At 35.7% G+C, this 13,811-nt stretch overlaps 1 protein-coding gene across 6 annotated transcripts in view; it reads right to left on the minus strand.

Moving 5' to 3' along the window:
- MET (MET proto-oncogene, receptor tyrosine kinase) overlaps window positions 1–13,811 on the minus strand; it is a 116,404-nt gene that overhangs the window by 27,672 nt on the left and 74,921 nt on the right. For all 6 annotated transcript variants that reach the window (XM_011372392.2, XM_011372386.2, XM_011372390.2 and 3 more), the window contains 6 exons: window positions 13,144–13,304; window positions 11,482–11,584; window positions 11,233–11,369; window positions 10,392–10,553; window positions 9,533–9,632; window positions 5,720–5,938 (listed from right to left, as the gene is read on the minus strand). In XM_011372392.2, the coding sequence (XP_011370694.1) occupies window positions 5,720–5,938; window positions 9,533–9,632; window positions 10,392–10,553; window positions 11,233–11,369; window positions 11,482–11,584; window positions 13,144–13,304 (882 nt within the window). The remainder of the gene's footprint in view (window positions 1–5,719; window positions 5,939–9,532; window positions 9,633–10,391; window positions 10,554–11,232; window positions 11,370–11,481; window positions 11,585–13,143; window positions 13,305–13,811) is intronic.

Here is a 13,811-nt window from a genome sequence, read left to right on the forward strand (position 1 = left end):
TCTTCTTCTTCTTCTTCTTCTTCTTCTTCTTCTTCTTCTTCTTCTTCTTCTTCTTCTTCTTCTTCTTCTTCTTCAAGAAGTCCCTTAAACATTATAATAATGGTTTGGTGGTGATGAAAAACTAGCTTTTTCTTGTCTGGGAAGCTCTTTATTTGTCCTTTGATTCTAAATGATAGTCTTGCTGGGTAGAGTAATCTTGGTTGTAGGTCCTTGCTTTCTATCATTTTGAATATTTTGTGCCAATCCTTTTGGTGCGCAAAATTTCTGTTGAGAAATTGGCTCACAGTTTTATGGGAGCTCCCTTGTAGGTAACTAATTGCTTTCCTCTTGCTGCTTTTAAGATTCTTCTTTCTTTGTCATTAACCTTCGGCATTTTAATTTTGATGTGTCTTGGTGTGCCTCTTTTGGTTCATCTTCTTTAGGACTCTTTCAAGTTCCTGGGCTTGTATGTCTATTTCCTTTGCCAGGTTAGGGAAGTTTTTGTCATTATTTCTTGAAATAGTTTCTAATTCCTTGCTCTTTCTCTTTTTCTGGTACCCCTAAGATGCAAATATTGGTATGCTTGATGTTGTCCCATTATTTTCTGGTACTCCTAAGATGCAAATGTTGGTATACTTGATGTTGTCTGCATTATTTTGGATTCTTTTTTCTTGTTGCTGTTCTGATTGGGTATTTTCTGCTATCTTATCTTTCAAATCACTGATCTGATCCTTTGCTTCATGTAACCTACTGTTGATTCCCTCTAATGTATCCTTCGTTTGTTACTGTATTCTTCATTTTTGACTGGTTCTTTTTTTAATGTGTTCTATCTCCATTTTTATGTTCTCTATCTCTTTGAGAAGTTCTCACTGAGATCACTGAGCATCTTTATAACCAGTGTTTTGAAATCTGGATCTACTAGATCACTTGTCTCTATTTTGTTTAGTTTTTCTTCTGGAGCTTTGCTCGATTCTTTCATGTGGACATGTTTCTTTGGCTATTTTGGCTGCTTCCCTGTGTTCGTTTCTATGTTTTAGGTAGAGCTGCTATGTCTCCTGATCTTAGTAGAGTGGCCTTATGTATTAGGTGTTCTGCGGGGCCCAGAGGCACAGTCTCCCTAGTTACCTGAGCTGGGTACTCAAGGTGTGCTCCTTGTGTGGGTTGTGTGTGCTCTCCTGCTGTAATTGACACTTGGTTGCTGTTTGCATGTCAGTGGGTGGGATTGACCCTTGGGCTGATTGGTTGTGAGAACTGGCTATGACTACAGTGGAAGAGTTGTTGTGCATGGGCTGACCCTATGGAGTAAGATTCACTTTAGCATGGCTCGGATACCTGCCCTGGCTTTTTTTTAGGTGTGTTGTTTGTAGAGGTAGTTCTGGTGTGGTCTGAAGCTGGCCACCAGGTGTTTGGTTCTGGGGTCTCTTGGGAGAGGCTTTGTTGCCAGCCAAAGTCAACTGCTGCCTGTGCCCTGCCTAGGGTCGCTTGGTATGAGTTACAAAGTGATGTGCAGATGACTGCTAGTTTTGCTGAGCTTGGAGTTGCCTGGGAGGGGCTAAGCTGTGAATCGAGGCTAGCTACCACTAGTGCCAGACTTGGGGCTGCTTAGCAAGAGGTACAGGGCATGCTGAGGCCAGATACTGCATGTTTGGGTTTTGTGAACCTTTGAGAGATTTTAGGGAAATGTAATGCTTGAGCCAAGGCAGGCCTTTTTTATGGAAAAGCCACTGAAAGTAGTTTCGGTGGGCCCATAAGTTGGGTGGGGTGGGGTCTCAGGGAATCACCAGGGCTGGGTGAATGGTGTTAGCCAGGTTGATGGAGACTCAGTTATGGTATCTACATGCTGGGTGAGGGGAGGGCTCAACAAAGGAACAATGCTTCTGCCAGCACTTCCATCTGGGTGAAAGCTGCCCCTCCAGCCCTTTCTCTGAAGCCAGTCAGCTCAGTTTTTTTCCTGTGTGAACCTGGAGCCGTTAGAGCTGTTGCCCCAGTGCTGAAGCTCAGAGTAGGTGATTCTGTCAGAGAGTAGGTCCATGTGTGGGTCCTTTGAGAGGAATGCCTGGGACTCCAATAGCCCACCTTGTCACTCAGTCACAATCTACATTTATTGATTTTCATAGCCAGAGTAATGGGACTTCTCTTCCTGCCACTGGAACACTGAACTAGGGAGCCTGGTGTAAGACTGGGACCCCTCACTCCTCAGTGGGACCTCTGCAGTCAAGATACCCCTCCTGATTTTCAACTGTCACAAATGGGTGTGAAACCAGCCTGTTCTGCATCTCCGCCCCTCCTACCAGTCTCCACATAGTTTTTTTTTTTATATCCTTATTTAGAGAACTTCTGTTCAGCTAGACTTTAGGTGATTCCTAATGATGACTGTTCTTTAGTTTAATTGTAATACTGATGTTGTCATGAGAGGAGACAAGCACAGCATTTACCATCTCTGCCACGTTGATCCAAACTTCAGTGTCTGAAAATTTTTTAAAACAGAATGCATATTAACATGTACAGTATAAGGAAATACTAGTATGCGAGTACCATCAATAAAAATAGGCCTTGACACTGGGTCAAATGATCTCTAAGAAAAGAGCCCTTCACCTATATCCTGCCTGAAGATAGAATTGGCCTCACAGTGGTTGTGGCTGGTATTGGACCTATAATTGCAGGTAAATTACTTAAAAGCGGGGAAGAAGACAATCTCTGGCTGGCTTTGGGCAGAATAGACTGGGTTAGCTCAGAACTATGCTTCTTTCTAGATTCTCCTTATGCCTAGACACTGACGCAAGCCTCTTCCTAACCTCCCAACCTTTGTTTTTGTGCTCGCAGTGTCATAACCCAAGTCCAGGCCTTAGCTGATCTTCCTGCCTCCTTTTTCCTATTTTAGTTGAATTCTCCAGACTGGACTTCTGAAGCATCTCTATTACCATATATATTAGTATGTTCCAGAATAAGATAACCCCCCAGGGCAATGTCAAGGAGTCCCTGTTCCAGCATTAAACACTGTACTTCTCTCTTTCCATAAAATATGCTCATACACAAAAAGCCATGTAAGATAATTAGGAAAAAATGTAGGGCTTCTTTAAACAGAATTGATTTTTAGCTATTTGTAGAGTTTAGAGCTATTTCACTTAAAGCACTTTTCTATCATATGATAGAAAAGTTTATTATAAAAGATATTTTAGTATACATTAAGTAAAAGTTAATATGAAAATCCTTGTAATTTAGTGGAAAAACCAAATTTGGAATCAAGAAACTTGAATGTGAGTCCTAGTTCTGCTATTTGCCCTCCAGGTGACACACAAAAAATCATCTAATCTTTTTAAACCTTTGTTTACTTATTTATAAATGGGGATAATCATTACTGATCTCCCAAACCTCACAGGTCAATCTCAGGTGAAATAACATGTATCAAAGTACTGTGTTAACTAAAATGCCACACAAATGTGAGCTGCCTTTGACATAAACATTATACCCTAATGTGTACTCTTAAAGAGATGTCTACTTCTGATGACCGTTGTCCACCATTGGCTGACTTGAAGCCTTGGTCATAAACTAGGCTTCCCATATTGATGGGAGTTTCTGATTTGTTCTGAGGAGTGACTGATCCTTGGTCTCTATTACGTTCTCTGGATCCAAACATGGCCGACCCCCTTGGCCATGGTATAGTCACTGGGCCACTGCTGACTAAGGTGATTTTCTCAACTAGAGCTGGAAAGTATCACAGCCTCTTTTTTAGCCAAGGAATTCTTGTATGCATGGCTGCTTGAGGAGCATGAACTCTTCCTGGCAATAAGGAGCAAATCTCACTCCAAACACATGATTCTCTCCATAGTGCTTTCATTGATGGAATACAAACATACTTCACACTCATATTTTAAATGGTAATTGAATAAGCACAACATGAAATAAAATGGTATTCTTTCTTTTGATAAGAACAGTCTACCGTTTGTCTAGAAAAGGTCTTTTCTTTTTTCATGCTTTGCTTTCCTTTGTTTCTGCCCTGAGACAGAGGTTTTAATGTGATCAACTTTAGAGATTGATAAAGGGTTTAGCCGCTGTCACGCAAATATTCTTTTATACCTTGGTTTTCCTCTTATATATAAGGAAAATGAAATATGGGAAAAGACTGAATCATAATACCAAAACACTCCCCCTAAACTGGCCGCTTTTCCCCCAAATTACCACTCTGTGACATGACAGGTGTTACACACTCATTAGAGAAAGGAGTCGTTCTGTATACAGGCAAAAGAAGACAGTGTTTTGTGTCTGTTTCCAGAGGCCCTTTGGGCCATGTTGGAAATAGCATTGAAAGGCTGAGGATGATGTCAAATCATGTTTTTCTTGGTCCAATAATTTTGTAGGACACAGAAAAATGGGTACTTAATTTACAGAAAAAGACATTTTCTCTATATAAGACTATGCTTGGAAGGGTAGATAAAGAACCATTTATCTCTAGTTCTTCCATCACAGATATAGGAATAGAAAAATAGAGTTTATCTGGGCGTAAAAATACTTGCTAATAAACCTTTATTTTCATCAAGAAAAACCAAATGGAATCTTTCAAATGGCAAACACAGTAATTGTTGAAAGCAAAAGGTCACACTAGATTAGTTTTATTGAAATAAAAAAAGAAGAGATAAAAGTCTTTCCCTTTCTAAAACTAATTAAAGAAGGAGATGAAAGAACTTTGCTGTGGTAGACATGTTGCTCATTGAAGCTGGCTTCCATTTAATTTCATGCTGGGCTTGCTTAATTACTGTACAAAACACACTTGTGAGATTAGTAAATTTGTATGAGTGTGAATGTACACATGAGTTTGGCTGTAGATAAAATCTTGTTGAAAAGAAAAAAATTTCAGTAGATAAAGATGATCTATGAGATCTTATTTGCTATATCTAAACAAGGATACTTATATCTAAACGATACACTAATATCTAAACCAGGACAAACTACTTCATATTTGTTCATAATTGCACCCAAAATATCTTTTAGGAGAAAAAATTCTGATTGTTTAAAACAATATGTTGAAGAATAATTATTTTGCTCTTTCTAGTGAAAGGCTATAGATAATTAAAGTCTTGATAATTTGCCTGTTTTATTACTATTTGAAGTAAAAATGATGGAAGCAATATGAGAGCTATATTCTAGTCTTTGTTCTGCTGTTATTTCATCACTTGTTAAACCATTTAAATTCTCTGGACTTTAGTATTTTTTGTTTGCAACAGGCTGTGGTAGAAAAGATGATCTGTTATTCTCCAAGTGAATTATATTTAGAGGCTAATTTATTCCTAAGGTAGAGGAAACCCAGCTCGATTTACAAACTAACTTAGAGATGACCACACCCAGACACAAAATTCCAAGGAAGTACAGAACTATAATTGATGCATTTATTTTCATGGCTCTTACCTTTTATCTTATAATGAACGCATTTAGGTGTCTAGGAAAATATATACATAATATCAGCAGGATAACTCCATCCGGGCAGCCTGTTTAATGGATTTGTGTCTCATATTTGCTACTTTTTAAATATATACACAATAAAGAGTTGTTAAATGCTTCATTAAAAAGCAGTCCATGATTATACTTACCTTTTAGTCTTATGCCAATAAGATTTGTTTTTAAGAGCTTAGATATTTGCTGATGTAGTGTAAGACCAATCGAGTACAACAATTCTATTCACATAGCTATAAAGTCAATTAAGTGCTAGTTGATGATTTAAGAGAGCATTTTAAGCATTTCTTACCTTAATTTCCAGTATGTTTTCATTGCCTATTGAGATCATCACTGGCTTTTCAAAAGGCTTAAACACAGGATTATGCACATAAATGAGATCAAAGTATTTGGAATGGATCCCATCTAACATGAAAAAGGCTTTGGTTTTCAGAGGGAGTTGCAGATTCAGCTGTTGTAGTGAAGGAGTTGTACAGCAGATTATCTCTGAATTAGAGCGATGTTGACATGCCTATAGCAAGACACAATTATTCACTGTAAACAAAATATAGCTTGACAACATCAATAGCAACTTTCACATTTCACTGTTTCAATCAACTGAAAGATATAATTTTTGAAAAATAATCTGCATTTAACTTCCTAATGTTGAAGAACACATTTCTGGAAGCACGAGATACAAAATTATCTAGACAGTGCAGTCTTCACCTCCCTGGAATAAGCTGCATTGATTTATCAGAAACTGGCTCCATTACTTTATTTTCCTTAAGAAGACAGGACAGTCACCTGGAAGGACTATGAAACAGCTATGGCAGAGTGGGAGCAGAATTTTATGCTATTAGAAGTCCTTATTCACATCCTAGCTTTAAACCAAGCTATGAGAATCAGGGCAAAACCCTTACGTGGAGACTCAGTTTCCTCATTTAGAAAGTTAAGATTAAAATGTCATTAACAATGTGGGATACTACATGGTAAAGTGCTTTGTTAACTGCCAGGTACCATAGGGCTCACATTATAATTAACTATGTTGCTAGGTCATTTTATTAACGTATTTTAAGCTATCAATTACTGAGTGCCGGGTTCTGTGCAAAATACTTTGCAACATTGACCTCATTTAACTCTCACAACAATCCTATAAGGTGGGTGCTATGATTACCCACATTTTACAGATGAAGAACCTGGGCTCTTTGGGCTTATGTCATCAGACTAGGTCACACAGCTTTCAGTGACAGAGTATGGAACATAAATCTTAGGTCACTGGCTCCAAAATTAAGTGTCTTAACTCCCACGCTGTACGTGTTGCTTCTTCCTCACTCTGTAGTCTATGTTGGTAAATCTTTTACTATACTCTATTTTACAAAGTCTCTGCTATTATTATTTTATGCCCTTTCATCTCTCATTTCAAATATTCCTCTTTGGAATTCTGATTTATGGAAGTTTGGAAAATGTGGTTCCCTCTTGATTGTGCTTAGACTACACCAGCAACACAGAGTGGTACAGTTAGGGTTAAATGGTTATGCTTTTTTCCCCAAGGAAAAGACAAACAAGGAACAACATCCCTTAGATTTCCTTTTCTTTGACAAGTAGAGCTGGAGATAAAACAATTACTTATGCCACAATAGAAAAAAGACTCAGGATATACATAAAAAGCACAAACAAAATTGAGTATTTGACACTTTCTTTTAAAAATTATTCTATATTTTAAATGTGTATTTTAAATTTTAAAGTGTATGCTGTGCGGATTAAAAAAATAATACACAGGTATAATATGAATAAAATACAATTTAGTTTTATATCAAATTCATGTTATAATGTTAAAAGTGATTTATTCCTATCATCTTGAAGAATCGAAATGAACAATTTTACTGCCATCACAATAATTCTCTACATAATAACAAGAAATCTGAAAATTATACAATCAACTGCTGGCTTCTGAGACAGAAAACACATTAACAAATTAATAAACATTGTGTTGAGAAGGTGATTAGTATTTTTATTTTTAAGGATTTGGGTTTATTGGACTTAAAGGATTGTGGCTGGATCGTTATATCTAAATCAGACCTGACCAAGAGTTTTTATTTGCTAAATAATGAATGGGTTCAATTAATCATGGTCAGTTTTAAACTCTACAAGCAGCAGGGAACATGGAATATGTGTCTCTTGATGAGATAGTTTCCACACACAATAGTCAAACAGATCTACCAAACTTTTCATTCTTGTCCAATTCTAATGCATAGCTCTATTGTACTAATATATTTGTGGCTAAAACAATAGAAGTTTACATTTATGGTTATGTGAACAGATGAAATTTTTATCTTCTATCATTGTTTGAATCTTTCTTGGGAAATACCACTTTTATGTCTCACGCCTAGGAGATTTTAATAAATATTTGGTTACAAATGAATGAAGAAAGCCAAGAGGAGTTCTGTGTGTCATTATTATACTGGTGAGAGAGAAGGAAGAAAATTTAGCCATTTTTTTTAAATAACTCAAGCTTGGTGAGAATTAGATAAACTAATAATTTCTCATATCTCTACTTTAAAAAATCATATGCCAACACCAAAGGGGGTTACAGTTATTTTTATTTGGATAATAAAATAATGTTATACTTGGTTGTGGAGAACTTGTCCTTTAAATTAATAGCAGTGGTATTCTAACTTTGTTTGTGGCCATGTACGGGGATTGGTTTCAAAGCTCTCTACTTCATACAGTGACTCCCAAGAGTACAATCTCTCAGGAATATGATAAAAATCTAATAATACTCTTTAGAGGTGATGCAATGTGGCTGATTGAGAAGGTCAAGAAAAATCTCATTTGAGGTGACCTTATTGTTTGGTGATTTGGCTTGACATTTTTAGCCCCAAATTGGTTTTTGTAATTAAAGAACACAGTGACCTTAGTCTTCTAGAAATATTGGATGGGTAATCTAAAAGAAAGTACTATAATTCAATCTGTCACCTTCCTAGTTGAGACCCTGCTTGAGAAGGGGCACTGAGAACTTTCATTCTAAGTTGAGTGGACGAGTCCAACTAGATTATGGTATTTTATATTAGAGAAAAACAATAATAATATACAATCTTTGTAAATAACTCCAACCTTCCTAAGGTCTAAACTAAAACCATCATTTTAATGTGACCCATAAAAATGTTAGAGCATAAAACAGGTCAATCACTTTCAAGGAGGCATTTCGTTAAATTTTGATTGACCTTGCAAATAAAAGAAGAAAAGATGGAGAAACACCAAAGAACATACAAGCTCTAGGACATAACAAGAACTCAAATGCTCTTTCTCATTACTTGATAACATCATAACAAAGGGACAAGAAGAATGGGAAGAAGTGGATGCAAGAAAACACTGTGTGTCTGCCGCTTAGAAAGACAAGGATGCTCCTTCAAGATTAAACACTTTACCCATGGGTTTTATTTGAGCAAAAGGGTTGATGTTCTATGGTGCATTAAGAAAAGGGGGATGAGGGAATATAATGAACTGAATATTTGTGTTCCCCCTCCAAAATTCATATGCTGGAACCTTAATCCCCAATGCGACGGTATCTGAAGGTAGGGCCTCTGCGAGGTAAATTAAGTCATGAAGGTGGCATTCTCATTAGTGTCTTCATAAGAGGAGACACAAGATAGCATGCTTCCTCTTTCTCTACTCCGTTTGAGGTTTCAATGAGAAGATGGCCTTCTGAAAATGAGGATAATACTCAAATCTGCTGGCACCTTCATCTTGGACTTCTCAGCCTCCAAACTGAGAAATAAATTTGTTTTTTATAAGCCACTCAGTCTATGATATTTTTGTTAAAGCACCCCAAACACACTAAGACAGGAAACGATGTGGTTTATATTTGCACTGTCTTTAAAAACACTGCCTCAAGTTGGTAATCATCATTTATCTTAACATATATGTGTATGTGTTGTTTTTTACAATGTTAGCCCAAGACTAGATAATTTTAGTTGCTGAATAAAAAAATACTATTTGACCTACACTACAAGGAAGGTAACTAACAAATGTTAAAGGCGAATGAAAATGTCCTTTGAACCGTGAAAGCCGGTGGTAGAGGCAGAGATGCAGAACTTTAAGCACAACCATCACTCAAAGGACTTACCACTGTAAAGTTCCTTTCTGCTTCACGCACATTTATCACCATCCTCAGGACACTAACTGAATTCAGGTTTTTTCCAACACCTGTTATTGTGCTCCCACCACTGGCAAAATAAAAATAGAAAAATAGTAATACTGAGAGATTCTTTTCCTACCAAGTATTTTAAGACAGAAGTTCAATTAAATCACATGTAGTGATCGCAAGGTTTAGGCACGGCCAAAGTCAGTGGTGACTCTTCTTGGGAAGCAATTTATTTAACTTGAAAATATTTTTAAAACTTCATATTTCATAAGCTGAAGAAATGCATTTGTCTTTTTATTCATCAAATAAGCAAAAGAAATTTTTTTTTTTCTCTCTGAAAAAAAGTACAAAGAAAAACAAACTATAGTTGCTAGACTGACAGAATTAAAGGAAACAAGGCAGATTGAACTGGGTCCAATGAGATATTGATTTAAAGGGACTCTAGTATAGGGAAAAGCTGTGTGTAAAGCAGGCAGGGCAACAATACACTGAGGAATGGGGGGAAAAAAGGTGATTCCACTTTTGGGCACTAAGGTTGTTAGTATAGAATTAACATGTAGAGAATATAAGCGCATAAATAGTAGGATGTCATATTAAACTGTTTTACTGAAATCCATTCACAATGTAAGAGAATAGGATTCTTGGCACAAACTAGTACTGATAAAGTCAAACTGCACTCAACCAGAATGCACTTTTTACTCCTGAACTGGAAAGGCAGCCTTCAAAAGAAATGCAACAGCATCAAAGCTGGAGATAAATCCTCATTTCCTCTTGACTATTTGACAGCCAAGTTATCCTTATGTCTGTTATTTTCCTGTACCTATTAGAAGTTTTTACTTACCTAATAAAAGATTTGGTTGGATAAATTTCATAGACAATGGGGTCTTCCCGGTAACTGAAGCTGTTAGTCTCTCGGTTGGCTAAGTCAATTTTCAGTTTAATAGGAAACTCAGTTGGAGTGGTTTGGGCTGGGGTATAACATTCGAGAATACTATCTGACACACTGTACCAAAAAAAAAAAAAGAAAAGAAAACGTACTTTAGCTTTTAAAGATACACATATTTTAAAATTATATTCATAAATCAAAAGGATATCACTCAATGGCTCCTAAATGGAAATTTCCTGATGTGGTCTAGAAAAAAGCTCTTTTAATGTAGGTTGTTTACATTTGACTAGATCCCAAATTTAGTTTTGTTTAGGCTCCTTGACAACAAAACATTTAAGAAATTTTTAAGGTATCCTTTATGTGTACGATTAAACTGAGCTCTTCCAACTCTAAGAAGCAAAAATACATCTCCTCTCCAAACCCATTCTCCCCTGTGTTTCTCACCTCCTCAAAATGATTTAATCTAATTGTAAATGTTGATGGAAATGTTTATTTTAATTTATTGTCAATTATCAGAATCTCACAGGTCATAGCATAGCTAAGATACTAAGATATAATAGGAGAGAGGTGAATGGAAAAATAAAACTTAAAAACAGAATCAATAAACAATAAGAGAAGGATAGAAAAATGAGCAAAAGGAAGTAGATGGTTTGATAAGGAAGAAATTTTATCAGCAAGAGATTAAATGATAAATATCTTGACTTTTCACCATAAAAAAAGAATATTTTTGTCTTGATTTATTAGATTCTATATTAATCCTACATGACTGATGCAACGAAAAATAAATTTACAACACCTTTTCAAAGTACATGTTTTTCCGCCAACTGAAATGTGTCTAGAATTCCCACTGTTTAGGTACTTTCCAGTTAAAGTAAGTAAAGTGCCACCAGTCTTGGGACCGTAACTTGGAGAAATACTTGTTATTATAGGATCCTGAATGAGAGATAAAAACAAAACAAAAAAAAGTAACTTGTTAATTTTATAATTTTAAATAGGTAAACAATTAAATATCCTACTTCTTGAGATAAGTAATGCTTAGACCTACCACATAAGAAAATATACTATATTGCGCTGTCCCTCGACCATTTGAAATAATTATGGACATATTGAAATGCTCATTCATTGCAGGACCAACTGTGCATTTCAATCTGAAACAAAACAAAACAAAACAAAGTTTAATATGTTACAAATGCAAAAGCATTTTCTGGTTTGGCTGTTTTATATGAGGGGAACTTGACTCCAAATTGTGAGCTGACCACTCTGACTAGCAAGCAGAGTTTTGTGGTAAGCATTAGGGCTGAAAGTTGTATAACTCTATTTCTATACTATTAATACTAAATTTCATATTGACTGCATTGTATTATTTATATAGACAAAGCAGGAAATGTTAAACTTCATCATTGTAGACCTCACCAATTGAAAAGTTCATAATCTAAGTCTAATTTTATAAAATTGTAGGCATAATATGTGGCATACTTAACAAACAGTATGTTAGCAGCATATGAAACCATGGCTAAATACATATAAGTCAAATCTCTTCTTTCAAGTATGTCAATAGGAACAGTTCTGTGATTTCACTTGTCTTATGTTTATTGAAATTACTTAAAAAATAATGAACTTGTGATAGGTTTTTCATAGGATTATTTTGAATAATCTTATAGTCTTGAAAAAGTAAAAATATAATTTATTTTATTAAATAACTTTTTAAAGAAATGTTTCAATTTTACGGGTTATAATTTACTCATGCAATGAGTAAGAACTTACAAGGTAGATTTCCAGAATGAATTTGTTTTGCTATTAAGCTAAAGAAGCATGACATTAATGGATGTTTTGGTCTCAGTAAAAATAAATAGATTTTGACCTTTGTGTAATCTTGAAAGGTCTACTAGGCATAAAATAACCACTCGATAGTCTAGGTTCAAGCATAAAACTTTAAATGTCTGGTTATTGTTATCACATGATAGCTAAAAATTTCTGGATTCTCATTATGGGATTCAGATCTTATAGAAGGTATGTGTAGAATATAGTAGAACAGGCATAGGTCTTGGATCAGGAAAGCTGAATTCAAAGGCTTCTTCTGCTCTTACTCTCTGGATTACCTCTGCTAAGCTACACTCCACTTCTCTAAACTTCAGGAACCACCTTTGTAAAATAGGAATGGTGTTGCTATCTCCTGGGATTTGGGAATGGCCAAATGAGATACACTCCTTACACTATAGTGCCTATAAACATCATTGAATGTAAATTTAAACTCATCAAAAAAAGGTCTCAAAAATGTGATTCAGTTTCTCCACCACATTTCTGAGGTTTAAAAAGTCGATATAGAAGAGAAGGTCTATACTCAGCTATTTACTGATTTTTAATAGAAAAGGCCATTAGATAATACAATTGAAGCCTTTAAAGGTGGGGTGACCCCAACCAATGCTTTCAAGGGTCCTTAATTTCTGATGAGTTGCTATAAAAATGGCTTAAAAAGTACTAGATGTCAAATTCTTCACCTAGGTAATAACATCTTTCTCCCTCATTAATCCTGGTAGTAAATAGGTAGTAAAAACAAAAAGCCAAACAAATCCACAAAAGATGTGATAGGCCAAGACCCTTTATAATTTAAGAGATTAACTTTTAGGAAATTTTTTTTACAAGCATTCATTTAAAAACAAAACCTGTCTTCCAACCATACCCCAGCAAAGCATTTTAAAATCCTTACGTATTTGTTGTACTCTCACTTAAGGTCAAGGTGCAGCTCTCATTTCCAAGGAGAATTCTGGTTTTCTTTAAATCAAATTTATTATTCCTCCTGAATCCAAAGTCCCAGCCACATATGGTCAGCACTGTCCCTCCTTCCAGAGGGGCACTAGTTGGGAAAACCTACAAGGACAACAAAGAACTTAAAAAGCCCAATATATTATTTTTCATATGTGTTGAAAACAAAAAAAATACCTATCCTTAAATAGTCTGAAATTCTACTCTCCCATTACCTAAAAAAATTGAATTTTCCCTAAAGGAATAATGGTCACAAATTTCAGAGAATCTGGAACAAATATTAAAACTATCTGGGAGCAAACATTAAAACTATCTGTACAAGCCCAGGAAGTAGAGTCCCAAACAAGATGAACCCGAAGAGGTCCACCCAGACACACTATAATTAAAATGCCAAAGACAAAACAAGAATCTTAAAAAGCAGCAAGAGAAAAGCAGTTAGTTATCTGTAAGGGAGCTCCCATAAGACTGTCAGCTGATTTCTCAATAGAAACTTTGTAGGCCAGAAAGGATTGGCACAAAATATTCAAAATGATAGAAAGCAAGGACCTACAACCAAGATGTCTCTATTCAGCAAGGCTATCATTTAGAATTGAAAAACAGATAAAGATCTTC

Source organism: Pteropus vampyrus, unplaced genomic scaffold, assembly GCF_000151845.1.
Source record: "Pteropus vampyrus isolate Shadow unplaced genomic scaffold, Pvam_2.0 Scaffold206, whole genome shotgun sequence".
Classification (NCBI taxonomy): Eukaryota; Metazoa; Chordata; class Mammalia; order Chiroptera; family Pteropodidae; genus Pteropus; species Pteropus vampyrus.